Source organism: Nothobranchius furzeri, chromosome 13 (genome assembly GCF_043380555.1).
Source record: "Nothobranchius furzeri strain GRZ-AD chromosome 13, NfurGRZ-RIMD1, whole genome shotgun sequence".
Lineage (NCBI taxonomy): Eukaryota > Metazoa > Chordata > Actinopteri > Cyprinodontiformes > Nothobranchiidae > Nothobranchius > Nothobranchius furzeri.
This window is the reverse complement of record NC_091753.1, coordinates 51,141,022-51,159,580: the sequence shown is the minus strand read 5'-3', so window position 1 is coordinate 51,159,580 and position 18,559 is coordinate 51,141,022. Positions and strand designations below refer to the sequence as shown.

The window sequence follows — 18,559 nt, the reverse complement described above, 5'->3', positions numbered from 1 at the left end:
AAAATTCACCCCCCTCAGAGTTGTCATGAGTGTAAACTAGATCATTTAAACCAAAAACATGTTTTGGTACCAGGCTGTAAACATGTTTATTTCTGCTGTGAAATTGGTATTTTTAACATGGGAGTTAATGAGGATTTGCTCGCTTCTGACACCAGCCCCTAGTGGACGAGGGTGGAACTGCAATTTATTTCATTTCCGGGTTTGCTTCAATTTTTCACCCGCATTGTGGGGGCTTGTCCACCGTTGCTCCACCTTGTAGGTCCACAGAGAGAAAAAGACATTTGCTGCATTGAGGCTATGCCTCGTTTTCCTGAAAACATAAATCACTGTGCAAATGTTCTCCTTCTACATATCTGGTGCCACCCACAGAGTGACTCTCTCACTCAGCATGATGTTCACACATATGTGGCTAGGGCAGCGATGGGCACTTTTACATTTATTGTTGGTGATATCTGACTCTGTGGCTGAGGACTCTGAATGCAGGCAGACAGGATACGTTGAAAACCCTCAGCTATTTAAAGATGGAGACATGATGTTGGGTGGACTCTTTTCTTTTCATTCGAACTGGATAGAAATAGAGGAAAACTTCATGGAAAAACCAAAACAACTTCAGTGCATAAGGTAAACTATGCTGCAGTAATCTATTTATGACATAAATATCTTAAAATATTAAACTCCTGGGTGCAACAATACGATGAAAAATGTACATGAACTTAAAATAAACTGTTTATATTAATGATGTTATATGCTGCATGTCATTCTACTGCAATGTTTTTATTTTCTGAAGACCCCATTTATTGTACCAATTATTTGAAATTGTCTGAATGAAGTTTAAATTTCAGAGAATTCCAGTTAGCCCAGGCTATGCGTTTTGCTATTGAGGAGATAAATAATAGCTCAGATCTACTACCAGGGATTTCTCTGGGCTATAATGTGTATGATACCTGTGGCTCCAATGCCAGAAGCATAAAAGCTGCTCTGGCATTGATTAATGGTAATGAAAACGATCCTGCAACCCTAAAGGCATGTACCAAACCTGCACAAGTTCAGGCTATAATGGGAGAAGCCTCCTCCTCTCCGAGCATGGCGATATCCACCGTTATCGGACCTTTTCATATCCCACTGGTGGGTATCATGGAAACCGTATAGAAATGCATTATTTTGTTAGTCAAATGTGTGAAAAAGATCTTAAAATAATATATTTATTATATTTCAGATCAGCCACTATGCTACATGTGCTTGCCTCAGTGATAAATCGAAGTACCCATCGTTTCTCAGAACCATACCCAGTGATCACTATCAGAGCAGAGCTCTGGCCCACTTGGTCAAACACTTTGGTTGGACTTGGGTTGGAGCTATAAGATCAAATAATGATTATGGGAATAACGGCATGGCTATTTTCACTGAAACTGCCCTAGAAGTTGGAATTTGCTTGGAGTACTCTCTGCCTTTCTTTAGAACAGATTCATCAGAAAAAATACAAAAGATCATCGACATTATCAAGGCCTCAACGTCAAAAGTCATTGTGGCTTTTCTTGCAAACATGGACTTGGATGTCATTATTCACAAGCTGTCAGCCAACAACTTGACGGGTTACCAGTGGGTCGGTACTGAGGCATGGAATTTCGACTCTCAAACTGCAAAAGGGGATGCAAATCACATCTTGGATGGAGCGATAGGGCTTTACATCCCTAAAGCACATGTTAGTGGGCTTGCAGAATTCATGCTGGATGTGAAGCCACTTAATTCATCAAATGATGGTTTGTTCACAGAGTTCTGGGAGGCTTTATTTAGCTGTAAATTCAAACTTTCGCAGCCTGGAGAGCCTCAGAGAGAATGTACCGGTCATGAGGATCTGACTGGAGTGGAAAACATTTTTACTGACATGTCACACATGCCCATTTTTAACAATGTCTATAAAGGAGTGTATGCAGTGGCCCATGCTCTGCATAATATTCTTGAGTGTAAAGAAACATGTAACAACAGTGTGAAGCTAGAGCCACTCATGGTGAGCCTGATAATGTAGTTTCTTCACCAATTCTCATCTGCTGTGAGATGAATGTCATTTAGCCTCTCGCAGTTTGAATAAAACAGATAAATTATAAAAAAAAAAAATCGCCTTCATAAACATTTTCCAGAGACTTTAGAGAAAAAATATGAAATTATTTTAGACAAGTTTAAAAGTTTTTCAGACAGATTGACAACTTAAAATTGTAAGTTAGCCAAAAAATGTTTTGCTTTTATCATATTATTGAGCTAATATAATAATATTTTATTGTGTTATAATGCATTTTGATGCTTTTCAGATTCTACAGCAAATCCGAAAGGTTGCCTTTAAGACGAAGGAAGGAGATGAGGTGTACTTTAATGAGAACGGTGATCCAGTAGCTAAGTATGAGATTATCAACTGGCAGCCAAGAACAAACGGCCACGTGGACTTTGTCACAGTCGGTGTTTATGATGCATCTTTACCTGCAGAGAAACAAATGAATTTGCAAAATAAGTCTTTAATTTGGGCACAAAGGTCTCTTCAGGTAATCTGCACACTAAAAACAAATACTTTAGTCCATCGTTTTCATGGTTAATAATTCCAGAATTTGATTTATTGAAATGGAAAGACAACTTTTAGATGGACGATATTTATCACTGCATTATCTTTCTATATTTAAAATGTTCATGCAGGTTCCTGTATCAGTTTGCAGTGAACAGTGTCCTCCAGGAACAAGGAAAGTTCTGCAGAAAGGAAAACCTGTGTGTTGCCATGACTGCATTTTGTGTGCTGAGGGAGAAATAAGCAACATTACAGGTTTAATATTCTTTGTTTTACACTTTGATCCGGTTATACGTTAATGAATAAATGGGTTGTTTGTGCTCAGTTTTTTTTAAAGAAGGCTTTCACTTATGAAGAAAGATTTCAAATTCAAATGTTTCCTTAAAAAAATCACAAAAATGTAACAGCATGTGCATTATGTCGAGCTAAGTAAACAAATGTCAAATTTTGTAAATGGAAACTAATTTAGAAAATGCATTTTAACTGTTCGTACATTTAACAAGCAAAGAAAGTGATAATCGGTGCAATATTATTTCTTAGGTCTTTGATTTCCAAATTTTCCATTCTAGTTACTTTAGTTGTTGTAACTAAACTCAACAGATTACTAAAAACAGAGGGATTCCAATATTTATAGCATTCCTTAGCATTAAAGCCATACTATGCAACTTTTTCATATTTTTAAATCATTTTCTTTAGCGAGTTTGTGCTAAAATGAACCTTTACAGGGTTTATGACATTTCACTCAGATATATCACGCTTGCAACATCAGAGGGCCGGTCCGGTCCCTGTTGGAGCTGACATGGCACTGCTGTAGACTACGTCCAGTACGTTTCCTGCATGTTTTAGATCATGACCACAGCTGATTTGTTTGATTTAATAATAAATCACTCCTGTAGAATCTAATGAAGGCTGAGGAGACATGTTTGCCTTTTGATTTTACTAAACAGACACTAGGGGGTGCTAAAGCAAGCCAAATAGCAAAGTACCCATTTAAAGATGATTACGGTTGTTTTATATCCATCACAATATTTTGGTTAGATGATCTTGATTCAGGATCTCATGTTGCCATCTTGTAAAACATGCTATAGATCTATTGGGACCAGGACATATTTAATTTTAATGTTCCTGTTCTTAAGTTATTGACATAAACAACGTTGCTGTTTGTTTGTTCTTATTTTGAACTTTTTTTCAGATTCCATCTCTTGTGTGGGATGCCCCCCTGAGTTCTGGTCAAATGACAGAAGAGATGCTTGTGAAACAAAAGAGGCTGAATTTCTCTCATATGAAGAGATGATGGGATCACTTCTTACTGCCGCCTCCTTATTTGGAACATGTCTGACTGCTGCTGTAGCTTTCATTTTCTTCAGATACAGAAAAACTCCTCTAGTCAGAGCTAACAACTCCGAGCTGAGCTTCCTGCTGCTCTTCTCCTTGACTCTGTGTTTCCTCTGCTCTCTGACCTTCATCCGACGTCCATCAGAGTGGTCCTGCATGCTTCGCCACACAGCTTTCGGCATCACCTTCGTTCTCTGCATCTCCTGTGTTCTGGGGAAAACCATGGTGGTCCTAATGGCCTTTAAAGCTACACTTCCTGGAGAAAACATCATGAAATGGTTTGGGCCTACACAGCAGAGACTCAGTGTTCTGGGTTTAACTTTTATACAAGTGATCATATGTATCCTCTGGCTAGTCATTTCTCCTCCTTTTCCATCAACAAACTTAAAGGAATACAAAGATAAAATCATCTTGGAGTGTTCTCTGGGTTCAGCTGTGGGCTTCTGGTCTGTGCTCGGGTACATTGGACTTCTGGCCGTGTTGTGTTTCATTTTTGCTTTTCTGGCTCGTAAACTACCTGATAATTTTAACGAAGCTAAATTCATCACCTTCAGCATGTTGATATTCTGTGCTGTATGGATCACTTTCATCCCAGCCTATGTCAGCTCTCCTGGAAAGTTCAGTGTCGCTGTAGAAATCTTTGCTATTCTAGCTTCTAGCTTTGGTTTGCTAATTTGTATCTTTGTTCCAAAATGTTATATAATGTTGCTAAAACCAGAAAGAAATACAAAGAAGAACATGATGGGAAAGGGGACACCAAAATCCCCCTAGAGCAGAAAAGCGTGTTTTAGAAGGCATTTCAAATGTTCTTCATCTTTCTTTTCAGGAATCTGTCTTAAAATTAGTTTTTCATGAGTCATTGTAAATGTGCAGAGGAACTAGAGCTCTAGTTGCTTTTTTTCACTGACAAATATAAGTTTAAGGTATCAATATTTTTTTGTAGTGCATGCATTTTTTTATTTTTGACATATGGTTGAATGAGTTTATTTTCCTTGTATTACTTAATGCTGTCTGTACTGTAATCCATCCATCCATGGTGCCTATCTCCGCGGGTCAATGGCCAATCAGGCAGGGTGCACCCTGGACAAAGTGCCAGTCCATTGCAGGGCAACACAGAGACACACAGGACAAACAATTAACCTAACAGTCATGTTTTTGGACTGTGGGAGGAAGCCGGAATACCCGGAGAGAACCCACGCACGGACAGGGAGAACATGCAAACTCCATGCAGAAAGATCCCAAGCCGGGAAGCGAACCCAGGACCTTCTTGCTGCAAGGCAACAGCTCTAACCACTGCGCCACTGTGCAGCCCCTTTACTGTAATCATATGAGTTAAACACTTTCTTTAAATTAAAAAGTTGTCAAGATTTAGCTCTTCCAACAGAAAGCAAGAGCAAACAATGCATCCTAAAAATGTGTGTTCGGTTTGAGATGGTAATGTTCCATCTCATGTTTCATTTGATATCATAAAGAAGAAATTTATCTTATCTCAACATGTAATAAATGATGAATGACTTTAAAATATCATGTGTATGGTAAAATGCCCTGTGTTTTTATAGCGCTGGTCCAGCATGGGATGCTGGTGCTGGGGTGCTGGACCAGCATACTGGATCAGCTCTTGGGCCATTCCCATCTGTACCGGGTCGGCCCGGGCCGGGTAGCGTAGGTTGTTTACATATCTGGGTGGCCTGGTATTTTTCCGGGCCAACCAAGGCTCATTCTCAGCCCTCTTCTCGAGGGGGTCTGCTTCAGGCCGACCAGGGCCAACACACCCACTGCTGACGGCAAATTCACACCTTCCATTAGAGCAAGCCTCTGATTGGTGGGTAGAATCAGCCCACATGGGCTTAAGACAAGGATGTGTGGAATCAACCGGGCCAGGCTGGGGCCGACCGGGGCTACCCGGCCCGGGCCGACCCGGTACAGATGGGAATGGCCCAATTGTTTGCTGGTCCACCAGCTAAACCAGCATGAAAACACAACGTATGCTGGTCTCTGCTGGTTTTTCAGCAGGGCACAGAGTCACACCATTTCTGAGTAGGAGGAAACTATAGAGTTTCTGAGAGTGACAACTTGCCACAGTGCATTGAAACAAAAAGAAAACTACTAGGTCAGTTTTGGAAACTTTGAATTTAATTAAAAAATTTCAGTTACGAACTATGACCTTAACTTGTTCATTTTGAAAGGTTTAAACTGAACTTTGAACTAGTTAGTATAGAAAAGGAACTATCCAACACGTTCTCACACCCGAAGACGCTAAAACTAGCAAAAGGTGACCAAACGTTTGTTTCCGACGCGGTGGCAGCCCCAATGTGTCGGGAGGCGACGCGCTGTGCCACAGCGTCGCTTTTCGACGACCGCGGTAAAACGGAGATTTTACTGACATTTAACCTCTAACCTCCAGCGATTTAGCCTTCTCCTCGCCCCCATCCTAACCTTAACCCACTTGCACACGCAAAACTTTGTTTTTAGTTGTATCGTTTCTCTCAAACACGGTTAACGGGAAATTTAGAATGACAAACTGGGTTAAGGTTATGATGGGGGCGAGGGGAAGGTTTAATCGCTAAAGGTTTGAGGTTAAATGTCTGTGAAATCTCCGTTTTACCGCGGGTGTCGGAAAGCGACAAAAGAAAGTTTGGTGTTTTACTACAAAACTACCTTAGCTTTATAATTGGAATAAAACTGTATCTTAGACTTGTGTGCAGCCTTTATGTGTGATGCATGAAAAAAACAGTTGCGGACATCTTTAGTGTTCCTCCATCTTTACAGTCCAAAGATAAGGGACTATGCTTTTTTTTTACCTTTACCTTGTGCTACTACCAACAGTATAAATATGAGTGCATGTACACTGATACACCTGCGATGCCAGCCAGCGGTTTGACTCACTCAGCATGACGTTCACACAGAGGTGGCCAGAGCAGGGATGGGCACTGTTACATGTGTTGTTGGTGTCATCTGTTGCTGTAGCTGATGAACACACATGTAAACAGATAGGAGACATTGAAAACCCTCAACTACTTAAGGATGGCGACATTGTGCTGGGTGGACTCTTCTCTTTCCATACGAACTGGAAAGAAATTAAGGAAAACTTCATGGAAAAACCAAAGCCACTTCAGTGCATAAGGTAAACTACAATTCAGTTTTCTTTGAAGGCCGAAAATAATTTACAATATAGGTGCAAATAATATTACAAGATCTTTAGAAATATAGTTACTGTATGTCCACATTTAGACTATCAATTTCACTTTATTGTGTTTATTTCCAGAGGACAATGATTATTATGCAATTTGTTAATAATTGTCTGAATGAAGTTTAAATTTCAGAGAATTCCAGTTAGCCCAGGCTATGCGTTTTGCTATTGAGGAGATAAATAATAGCTCAGATCTACTACCAGGGATTTCTCTGGGCTATAATGTGTATGATACCTGTGGCTCCAATGCCAGAAGCATAAAAGCTGCTCTGGCCTTGATTAATGGTAATGAAAACGATCCTGCAACCCTAAAGGCATGTACCAAACCTGCACAAGTTCAGGCTATAATGGGAGAAGCCTCCTCCTCTCCGAGCATGGCGATATCCACCGTTATCGGACCTTTTCATATCCCACTGGTGGGTATCATGGAAACCTTATAGAAATGCATTATTTTGTTAGTCAAATGTGTGAAAAAGATCTTAAAATGATAAATTTATTATATTTTAGATCAGCCACTATGCTACATGTGCTTGCCTCAGTGATAAATCGAAGTACCCATCGTTTCTCAGAACCATACCCAGTGATCACTATCAGAGCAGAGCTCTGGCCCACTTGGTCAAACACTTTGGTTGGACTTGGGTTGGAGCTATAAGATCAAATGAAGATTATGGGAATAACGGCATGGCTATTTTCACTGAAACTGCCCTAGAAGTTGGAATTTGCTTGGAGTACTCTCTGCCTTTCTTTAGAACAGATTCATCAGAAAAAATACAAAAGATCATTGACATTATCAAGGCCTCAACGTCAAAAGTCATTGTGGCTTTTCTCTCTCACATGGATATGGAAGTAATTGTATACGAGTTGTCCAAAAACAACTTGACGGGTTACCAGTGGGTCGGTACTGAGGCATGGATCTTTGACTCTCAAACTGCAACAAGGGATAAAAATCACATCTTGGATGGAGCGATAGGGCTTTACATCCCTAAAGCACATGTTAGTGGGCTTGCAGAATTCATGCTGGATGTGAAGCCACTTAATTCATCAGATGATGGTTTGTTCACAGAGTTCTGGGAGGCTTTATTTAGCTGTAAATTCAAACTTTCGCAGGCTGGAGAGCCTCAGAGAGAATGTACCGGTCATGAGGATCTGACTGGAGTGGAAAACATTTTTACTGACATGTCACACATGCCCATTTTTAACAATGTCTATAAAGGAGTGTATGCAGTGGCCCATGCTTTGCATAATATTCTTGAGTGTAAAGAAACATGTAACAACAGTGTGAAGCTAGAGCCACTCATGGTGAGCCTGATGTTAACATGTTACTTATTTTCACCTGCTTTTAACATAAATGTGATTTAACTATCCAAAACACAAGCAAAGCACATTTTAGTAAATATTTTTGTCATTTTTCTGAGCTAATGTGATGTGATGTTTTAAATGGTATAATTTCTGATAAATCATAGGTTTTACAGCAAATCCGAAAGGTTGCCTTTAAGACGAAGGAAGGAGATGAGGTGTACTTTAATGAGAACGGTGATCCAGTAGCTAAGTATGAGATTATCAACTGGCAGCCAAAACCAAACGGCCACGTGGACTTTGTCACAGTCGGTGTTTATGATGCATCTTTACCTGCAGAGAAACAAATGAATTTGCTAAACAAGTCTTTGACTTGGGCACAACGGTCTCTTCAGGTAATCTCTCATCTCATACAACTGATTTTTCATTAGTGTTTTATTATGAAATCAAGGATTTAAAATTGTTGAAATAAGAAAGCGAAAAGCTAGGATGACAATTTTCATCATTCATTTTCTTCTTCTACTTTTTTTCACGCATGCAGGTTCCTACATCAATTTGCAGCGAGAACTGTCGTCCAGGAACACGAAAGGTTCTGCAGAAAGGAAAACCCGTTTGCTGCCATGACTGTGTATGGTGTGCAGAGGGAGAAATTAGCAACATCACAGGTTGGTGCTGTTTAGTTTATGCAATGTCTTTATGATCATAAAGAAATGAAGAGCAAATGTGTGTATCCAAAGTAGGGTTGTCACGGTGTGAACATTTAACCTCATGGTTATCGTGACGAAAATTATCACGGTTTTCGGTATTATCGCGGTATTTTTTTAAGCGTTTTACATTTTCAGACAACTAAATAAACTTGTATATCAGGAAAATATTGTCCTCAGTTTATGTCTACATTGTGCCTAAAATTTTTTATTTGATAATTATGTTGTTTATTTGTTTACATTTGTCCCCTTTAGTCTTTAAAATACAATATTTGCCCATAACTTATTTTTGTCTGTTTGATGTCATCATTTTAACAATATTAGATCAGATGATACTCGGTACTCAAGTAGCCTTCTAATCAGATACTTTTTTACCCTTACTTGAGTAATAAACCCTATATAAGGAAAATATTGTCCTCGGTTTGTGTCCTTCCAGTGAGAGTTGGGAAAATGTCATCAGGCAGTAATCATTGTTAAATTCATAATTATTCTCGGAGAGAGACCAACTCTTATCTGCCCCTGGGAGCCCCGTAATGCATAGCGTCATTTCAACATGGGGGTGTCCGCGACACGGTTTATATGCAGGTAGCAGCGCTGCGGCTGCTTTATATAGCGACTCGTTGTGTTCTCCCTCAACCCAAATCCTCGGATCACGCATTTTAGCTAAAATGCTAACGTTAACTTGCTTTGCGTTAACTGTAGAGTTGTGGGTGATGGTCACGCAGATGTGTCATGAGATTTGAAGCGTTGCTGCCTTTCACAGACACTTTTTCCTGCAAGTGCTGCAAACAGGATAGCCGTCTTCTATCAGCTGTCCCTCGGCATTCTTCAAATATCCAAAAGATGCCCGTACTTCCGACTTTGTCTTCTTTGATGGATAATGAATGTCTTGCACACTGCCATCTCCTCCTTTGGCCGTTATTTCAGCTTTAGCTTAAAAGTTTTGGTTGTAAACAACAAAGTACGCATGTGCCTTCGGCAACTTTAGCAGATGACACGGTGGCTGGTAAGGGTCACCGCGCCTACACCACAGCCACGGTAATCCACCGAGATAAAATATTTTTAAAAAAACAAGACGGTTATTATTATTGTCAACTTTTTTACCGGGGTTTACCGCTACACCGGTTACCGTGACAACCCTAATCCAAAGTTAGTTAAAAAATACGTAATTCAATTAACCACTTTGGGTTTGTGGAAAGGCTTTTAAGAGCATAGTTCGAAAACTTTATATGCATTCTGAAAGAGAAGTTCCACCAAAATGTAAAATGTTGTCTGTTGCCATATTCTCCATAGATAAGTAGGAAAAACAACTACTAACCAGCCCGGTCATTTTCTTAATCCATCAGTACTCTTTTAGCTTTAGCTTGGCATAAAACAGTGTAAGTGAATGGCACCGACTAGCCTTGAGTGTGAAAAAAAATCATTAAAATGACTCAACAGTGATTCTGCTTTGTGACCTCAATAATCATATTAACTGCAAGTAAATAAACTATGTAACACAAATTAAACACAGGCTTCATTTTAGTCTTAGACTTGGGACTACATTATGACAAAGCCCAGCTGTAAGCTTCTGCTGTCCTGTGGGGAATATGTCAACAGACAAAATGTTACTATTGGGTGGAATATCCCTTTAAGTCTGAAAACTTTGATTAAGTCATCCTGTTCTATAATAAAGAGGTTTCTTAATGGTAGGTTTTAAAACTTGTTTCGCCCGCTTTGTCAGACGCCATCACATGTGTGAGATGTCCCCCAGAATTCTGGTCAAATGAGGAAAGAGACACCTGTGTGATGAAGAAGACTGAGTTTCTGTCATATGAAGAGATTATGGGAGCTCTTCTCGCTGCAGCCACTGGATTTGGAACATGTCTGACTGCTGCTGTAGCTTTCATTTTCTTCAGATACAGAAACACTCCTCTAGTCAGAGCTAACAACTCAGAGCTGAGCTTCCTGCTGCTCTTCTCCTTGACTCTGTGTTTCCTCTGCTCTCTGACCTTCATCGGACGTCCATCAGAGTGGTCCTGCATGCTTCGTCACACAGCCTTTGGTATTGCCTTTGTCCTCTGCATCTCCTGTGTTCTGGGGAAAACCATGGTGGTCCTAATGGCATTTAAAGCAACACTTCCAGGGACAAACATCATGAGATGGTTTGGGCCTACTCAGCAGAGACTCAGTGTTCTGGGTTTCACTTTTATACAAGTGATCATATGTATCCTCTGGTTGACCATTTCTCCTCCGTTTCCATCTGAAAATTTGAAAGATTTTAAAGACAAAATCATCGTGGAGTGTTCTCTGGGCTCGGCTGTGGGCTTCTGGTCTGTGCTCGGGTACATTGGACTTCTGGCTGTGTTGTGTTTCATTTTTGCTTTTCTGGCTCGTAAACTGCCCGATAACTTCAACGAAGCTAAATTCATCACCTTCAGCATGTTGATATTCTGTGCCGTTTGGATCACTTTCATCCCAGCGTATGTCAGCTCCCCTGGAAAGTTCAGTGTTGCTGTTGAAATCTTTGCTATTCTAGCTTCTAGCTTAGGATTGTTAATTTGTATTTTCATCCCAAAGTGTTACATCATGTTGATGAAGCCAGAGAAAAACACAAAGAAGAACATGATGGGAAAGGGACTTCCTAAGGGTTCCTGATAATAGAAAGTGACACAATATTAAAGGTCTTTTTTTCACAATTTTCTTCTATTTATGAAATACATTATTGAACCTCCTTGAGTCATTATATTTGCTTCGTCTACTTCATCAACAAAGTCAAATTGTCATGTTCTGTGTCCCTTTTGGGCCATTTCCATCTGTACCGGGTTGGCCCGGGCCGGGTAGCCCCAGTCGGCCCCAGCCTGGCCTGGTTGATTCCACACATCCTTGCCTTAAGCCCATGTGGGCTGATTCTACCCACCAATCAGAGGCTTGCTCTAATGGAAGGTGTGAATTTGCTGTCAGCAGTGGGTGTGTTGGCCCTGGTTGGCCTGAAGCAGACCCCCTCGAGAAGAGGGCTGAGAATGAGCCTTGGTTGGCCCGGAAAAATACCAGGCCACCCAGATATGTAAACAACCTACGCTACCCGGCCCGACCCGGTACAGATGGGAATGGCCCATTTGTTCCCCAGCTCCTTCAGTTCCCACTCCTTGCTCTCCTTTTGTGTTCTCTTACCGCCCTCATGTGTCCCTTGTCTGCATCTCTGCTGTGTGTCTTAAGTTGTAGCTCCAGTCTCTTGTTCCCCAGTTCATTGTAAGTGTGTACGAGTTTGTTGTGTCAGTATGTGTATGTGTTTGTGTGAGTCCTTCTCTTAGCCTTTAGGTTTAGTTTTGTGTTTTATATAGTTTTAGGTTTTTCTGCCCTCCACTGGTTCTCTTCCCCATCCAGATAATTGTTGTCACCTGCCTTCCCTCCAGCCTCACTCCACACACCTGCTTCCTGTTTCCCTAATTGCTCCTCCCTGTCTATATAAGCCCTCCTTGTCTCATTGTTCTTGTCGGTCCATTGTTGTTTTATGTCAGCGTTGGTTTTGTCTCTCCCTCCTGGTCTCTGGGTCTCTGCTCATGAAGTGAGCTTTTGGATATTGGCTCCCCACCCCTTTGGATTTACTTGGTTTTTGGTTCACCTTAAAATAAAGGATTTTACTTTACATCATCTCCTGCCTCGTGTCATCCTGGGTTTCTGCAATTTGGTTTCTACCATCCCTCCAAAATGTGACACAAATGTCTTGAAAGATTTTGCATTGATTTCCAGTTTTCATGAATCTAAATATATTGTTGTCTTATTCAATTCAGTGTGCTAATCAGTCTGTGTTCTTACATTTTAAATGTGTTTGTGCACTTTATCATTGGCATCGTAAATACAGTTTATGTAACCCAAAAAACACCCGCTTAAGCCTACTTTATTTTGCAAATGAGAAATATATTGTATGGATTTACATTTTTATATTGTGCCTCTCAAGACAAAAACCACAAAGATTTCTCAAGGACAAAAAAATTACATGACTAAAGATATTTTTAAAATTGGAAAAGTAAAAAGTGTGATTAAAAAAGTGAGGTAAATGAAAAAAAATGAATGTAGAGAAGGTAGTGATGCAGAATCAATTGAAGTCCATGCAAAAGACACCTAAATACAATCACCGCAGGTGTTTAAATACATCTAGAACATCTGGAGAAGTCATGAAAATATTGAAGTGCTGCAACACCACCCTCATTACTGTAAACAAATCCCCGACTCATCTGTCCATCTCTTGCACCAAAAATTGGGGGAAAAAAATTAGAAGAAATACAAAAATGAATGAAAATATGTAAAATGGGATCCTGAGAAAGGCAGAGTTGTTAGAAACAGCAGCATAAAAAAGGTAGTGATGAAGAATCAACAGAAGGTCATACAAAAGCCTGTCTGAACAGATTCATTTCAGATGATTTTTAAAGGAGACCACTGAGTCCACTGATCTCAAGCTCAGGGGGAGAGGTCCAGAGTCTGGGAGCCACAGCAGCAAATTTGGTCTTTAGCCTGGTGCGCTGCACAACCATCACTTTAGGATGGGGAAGTGCCCAGGTGGGTCATAGCTCGGCTAGGCTGGGATGATACTGACATGTAGAGGAACTCGATTTTTCAACTTGAGTGCCTTAGCTTGATCAGGAGAAGGCCAGTTTGGGTTGACTTCTTCCAGACCATGGTGTATACATGCGCTTCAAAAGTCAGAATTTATTCTGACTGTGGCAATAATTTGGTTTTCTCTAGCTGCATGTTAACCCGCTTTGTGATGGGTTCATGTGCTTCAGCAGCAATGCTTCATGGATGAGAGTCTGAATAGTTTTATAATGGAGTGGTTGAAATGTGCCCAGTGATGGGGTGGTGACCTGTCCAAGTGTCACCAACTTCTCGCCTGATGGCCACTGGAGATATACAACCAGCTCCCTGCAACCCTGGTGAGGACGGAGGGATGATTTTTTTTCTTTATGTTGGAAAAAATGTAAAAAAATGAGAGAAATAAAAGCTTTAGCAAACCAATACCCCCCTCCCCCCCCCCAATAAATAAATAAAAGATACATAATTTTAAAAAGATGAGTTCTTTCCACAGTAGGCTACGTTCAACGAACTCAGTTTAAATCTATTTATTTATTTTTTGTTCTTTTGGGCCATCTTAGTAAACCAGGTCCACGGAGACTGACGTTTTTGTGTTATGTGCTTGCTGCTCCTAATTGCATAAATATCAGTGAACATTTGGAGCTTGCACTAATATTCCTGTGACGCCACCCAGCTGTTTGACGTTTCTGCTCAGCATGACATCTGCTAAACTAGCAGATCAGAGTTTGGGGCTCTTCTACCTGCTGCTGATGGTATCACTTACTCACAACGAAGAGCTTGACTGCAGACAGATTGGAGACACTGAAAAGCCCCAACTGGTCAAAGAGGGTGACATTATTTTGGGTGGACTTTTCTCCTTCCACAACAACTGGAAAGAGAAACGAGAAACATACTCATTTAAACCTCTGCCACTGCAATGTACAAGGTAAAATGTTTTCTTTTAAATCTGCTTTTAATGAAACATTCTCACATTTGTTGGAATAAATAAACTTTCTTATTACAATGCGTATTAACAATTTTCACTGCCTTTATTTCCAGAAGACACAAATTATTGTGCCATTTATTTATAATTGTCTGAATCAAGTTTGAATTTCAGAGAATTCCAGTTAGCCCAGGCAATGCGTTTTGCTATTGAGGAGATAAACAACAGCTCAGACCTTCTGCCGGAGATTTTTCTGGGCTACAAAATATATGATACTTGTGGCTCCAATGCCAGAAGTGTACAAGTTGCACTGGCATTGCTTAACAGTAATGAAAATGTGTCTGCTCCCTCCAAAGCCTGCTCAAGACCTGCACAAGTGCAGGCCATAATGGGAGAAGCGTCTTCATCTCCCAGTACAGCAATTGCTACCGCTATTGGTTCATTCTATATTCCACTGGTGAGCAGGACTGTTGAATATGACTCATGTTATTCTTTCTGATGTCATATTTTGTTTACTTTGATCCACTTTAAAAAATTCAGACATTTTTATCTGTGAACATTTATTATTTTTCAGATCAGCCACTTTGCTACCTGCGCTTGTCTCAGTGACAAGACTAAGTACCCCTCGTTTCTCAGAACCATACCCAGTGACCACTATCAAAGCAGAGCTCTGGCCCATTTGGTGAAACACTTTGATTGGACTTGGGTTGGAGCTGTTAGAACCAACGATGATTATGGCAACAACGGCATGGCAACGTTCATTGAAAATGCACAGCAGCTCGGCATCTGTCTGGAGTATTCTGTTGCTTTCTTTAGAACGGACCCAATAGAAAAAATACAAAATATAATTGACGTAATCAAGGCCTCAACCTCAAAGGTGATTGTTGCTTTCCTCTCTCAAGCTGACATGGATGTGATCATACATCATTTTTCCAAACACAACTTGACAGGGTACCAGTGGGTCGGTACTGAGGCCTGGATCTTTGATTTCCAAACCGCTGCAGGGGATAAGAATCACATTCTGGATGGAGCTATAGGTCTTTCTATTCCCAAAGCACATATCAGTGGTTTTAGAGAGTTCATGCTGGATGTGAAGCCTCTCAACGTTTCAAAGAGTGACTTCTTCACAGAGTTCTGGGAGGCGTTGTTCAGCTGTAAATTCAAGCAGTCAGGATCAGAGGAGATTCAGAAAGAATGTACCGGACACGAGGATCTGACTGGAGTTCAAAACACTTTCACTGACATGTCACTGATGCCCATATTTAATAATATGTATAAAGGAGTGTATGCAGTGGCCCATGCTCTGCACAACATCCTCAGATGTAATAAAACGTGTAACCTCAGCGTGCAGCTTGATCCAAAAACGGTACGTTTGAGGTAAACATTAACCCTTTGATGCTTAATGGTCACTACAGTGGACAGGTACTCAAAATTGTTATTTATTTATTTTGCTATTAAGCACAGCTGTTGAAGACTTTAATGCATGTGAGCCCCTCCATTTGGACTTCAGTAAGCCAAGCCAACATATTTCATGTTCAGAATGCACGCTGTCCACTGAAGTTGACATGTAATAAACTATGTGTAAATTAAATGTTACAAAAAATATGTAAATATGAAATTTATTTCATTCACACCTAAAGATGAATGAAAAAAATTGTTTAAAAAATCATGGTTGAAGATTTCATAATTCATGCATCAAAGGGTTAATAAAATTGTGAAAAAATTCTTAAAGAAAATCAAAGAAACAAAAATGTTTTCATGTTCTTACACTTGACTCAGTACATTTGTAAAGTATATGTTTGTTTCATAGATTTTACAGCACATGCAGCAAATCTACTTTAAAACAGAGAGGAGAGGAGGTTTACTTCAACGATCACGGGGAGCCACCAGCAAAGTATGAGATTATTAACTGGCAACCCAAAGAAAATGGTGTTGTGGAATTTGTCCCAGTTGGTCTTTACGATGCATCGCTACCTGCAGACAGACAAATGAACGTGCAAGCTGGGTCCTTAATTTGGGCACAAAAATCTCTGCAGGTGAAAACCGTGAAACAGTAAATGATGACGCATTGTGGAATTGTGCTGAAAACAAAACTCAATATGCATTTTAATCCTGCAGGTTCCTGTGTCGGTCTGCAGTGAGAGGTGCCCTCCAGGAACACGTAAAGTTCTGCAGAAAGGAAAACCCGTTTGCTGCTACGACTGTATAAGATGTGCAGAGGGAGAAATTAGCAACATCACAGGCTAGTATTTATAGTTCAGAGAAAAGGGGTTTGTGTTCTGATTTATGAAAACAGATGATCTATTAGGGAGAATTGGCAATCATTTAGTTTGTCTTTGACACTTTTTGATGCGTTATTCTAAGAACTAGGAAATAATCAGTTTCCAAAAATATGGGAGTCATAAGTTCCAAACCAGATTTGAATGTGTTTTAGGAAAGTGACACAAAGCTAAACCACAGTAAATTAAATTGAAAATTAACGTAAAAAAAAATTATAAAAAACAACACCTAGTTACATGCAGGGTAATTCACAATAAATCCAGCTAATGTGGATACATTCATATGGCTAAATAATTTAAGTAAGATGGCACAAAAACATCATCGATAATAGAAAATGACTTAGCAAGTCAACTTTTTAAAATTAATTTACAGATTCCATCACTTGTGTGAGATGCCCCCCTGAATTCTGGTCGAATGAAAGACGAGACACCTGTGTGACAAAAGAGAACATATTTCTGTCATATGAAGAGATTATGGGAGCTCTGCTCACAGCTGCTTCCTTGTTTGGAACATGTCTGACTGCTGCTGTAGCTTTCATTTTCATCAGACACAGAAAAACTCCTCTAGTCAGAGCAAACAACTCAGAGCTGAGCTTCCTGCTGCTCTTCTCCTTGACTCTGTGTTTCCTCTGCTCTCTGACCTTCATCGGACGTCCATCAGAGTGGTCCTGCATGCTTCGTCACACAGCTTTCGGCATCACCTTCGTCCTCTGCATCTCCTGTGTTCTGGGGAAAACCATGGTGGTCCTGATGGCCTTTAAAGCTACACTTCCAGGGAAAAATGTAATGAAATGGTTTGGGCCTACTCAGCAGAGACTCAGTGTTCTGGGTTTTACTCTGATACAAGTGATCATATGTATCCTCTGGCTAACAATTTCTCCTCCATTTCCATCAAAAAATTTTAAAGAATACAAAGATAAAATCATCTTGGAGTGTTCTCTGGGCTCAGCTGTGGGCTTCTGGTCTGTGCTCGGGTACATCGGACTTCTGGCTGTGTTTTGTTTCGTTTTTGCTTTTCTGGCTCGTAAACTGCCCGATAACTTCAACGAAGCTAAATTCATCACCTTCAGCATGTTGATATTCTGTGCCGTATGGATCACTTTCATCCCAGCGTATGTCAGCTCTCCTGGAAAATTTAGTGTCGCTGTTGAAATCTTTGCTATACTAGCTTCTAGCTTTGGATTACTGATTTGTATCTTTATACCAAAATGTTACATCATGTTGCTAAAGCCGGAGAACAATACAAAGAAGAACATGATGGGAAAGGGGACGCCTAAGTCATTCTAAAGCCTCATTTGCTCCGAGTGCCCAACGGATGCGGACAGGAATACGTGCGGCTTCCAGATGGTCTGCCATTTACACCAGATGCGGATCGCGAGCAGAACCCCTCTGCAGCACATTCCTGCAACTTTATACGGTAACAACTGTGTGTATTAAGAGGAGCTGGGTACACTGTCAACAGATATCCCTGTCATCAATATTAACTAAACAAGTCGGACAGAAGAATGCAACATGCAGGGTTTGAATTAGAGAGAAGCTAAAGGGATTGTTTTTTCTCCCATGACAAGGTGATGGGCTCCCTGGAAGGCCTCACATGACACACCAAGGGGGAACCTGAAAGATGATCCAGTTTCAACTTTTATTGCATTATATTTATGGAAACTCAGCGTACAGGGATTTATTTCAAACATACTATGTGTAACATCACCC

At 40.4% G+C, this 18,559-nt stretch overlaps 2 protein-coding genes and 1 pseudogene across 2 annotated transcripts; all 3 read left to right on the top strand.

The window, feature by feature from the left end:
* Nucleotides 1-470: 470 nt before the first annotated feature.
* Nucleotides 471-4,756, top strand: LOC129163793 (extracellular calcium-sensing receptor-like). The gene is made up of 6 exons (XM_070543841.1): nucleotides 471-621; nucleotides 831-1,125; nucleotides 1,217-2,008; nucleotides 2,307-2,534; nucleotides 2,683-2,806; nucleotides 3,744-4,756. Exons 1-6 carry the CDS (start codon nucleotides 530-532, stop codon nucleotides 4,655-4,657), a joined length of 2,445 nt encoding a protein of 814 aa, XP_070399942.1. The 5' UTR covers nucleotides 471-529; the 3' UTR covers nucleotides 4,658-4,756.
* Nucleotides 4,757-6,777: 2,021 nt separating this feature from the next.
* On the top strand, nucleotides 6,778-11,808 carry LOC107380059 (extracellular calcium-sensing receptor-like). The gene is made up of 6 exons (XM_054742507.2): nucleotides 6,778-7,010; nucleotides 7,198-7,492; nucleotides 7,584-8,375; nucleotides 8,540-8,767; nucleotides 8,914-9,037; nucleotides 10,800-11,808. The coding sequence occupies exons 1-6, from the start codon at nucleotides 6,778-6,780 to the stop codon at nucleotides 11,711-11,713; spliced, it is 2,586 nt and encodes an 861-aa protein (XP_054598482.2). The 3' UTR covers nucleotides 11,714-11,808.
* Nucleotides 11,809-14,234: 2,426 nt separating this feature from the next.
* Nucleotides 14,235-18,252, top strand: LOC107380060 (extracellular calcium-sensing receptor-like; annotated as a pseudogene).
* Nucleotides 18,253-18,559: the final 307 nt, after the last annotated feature.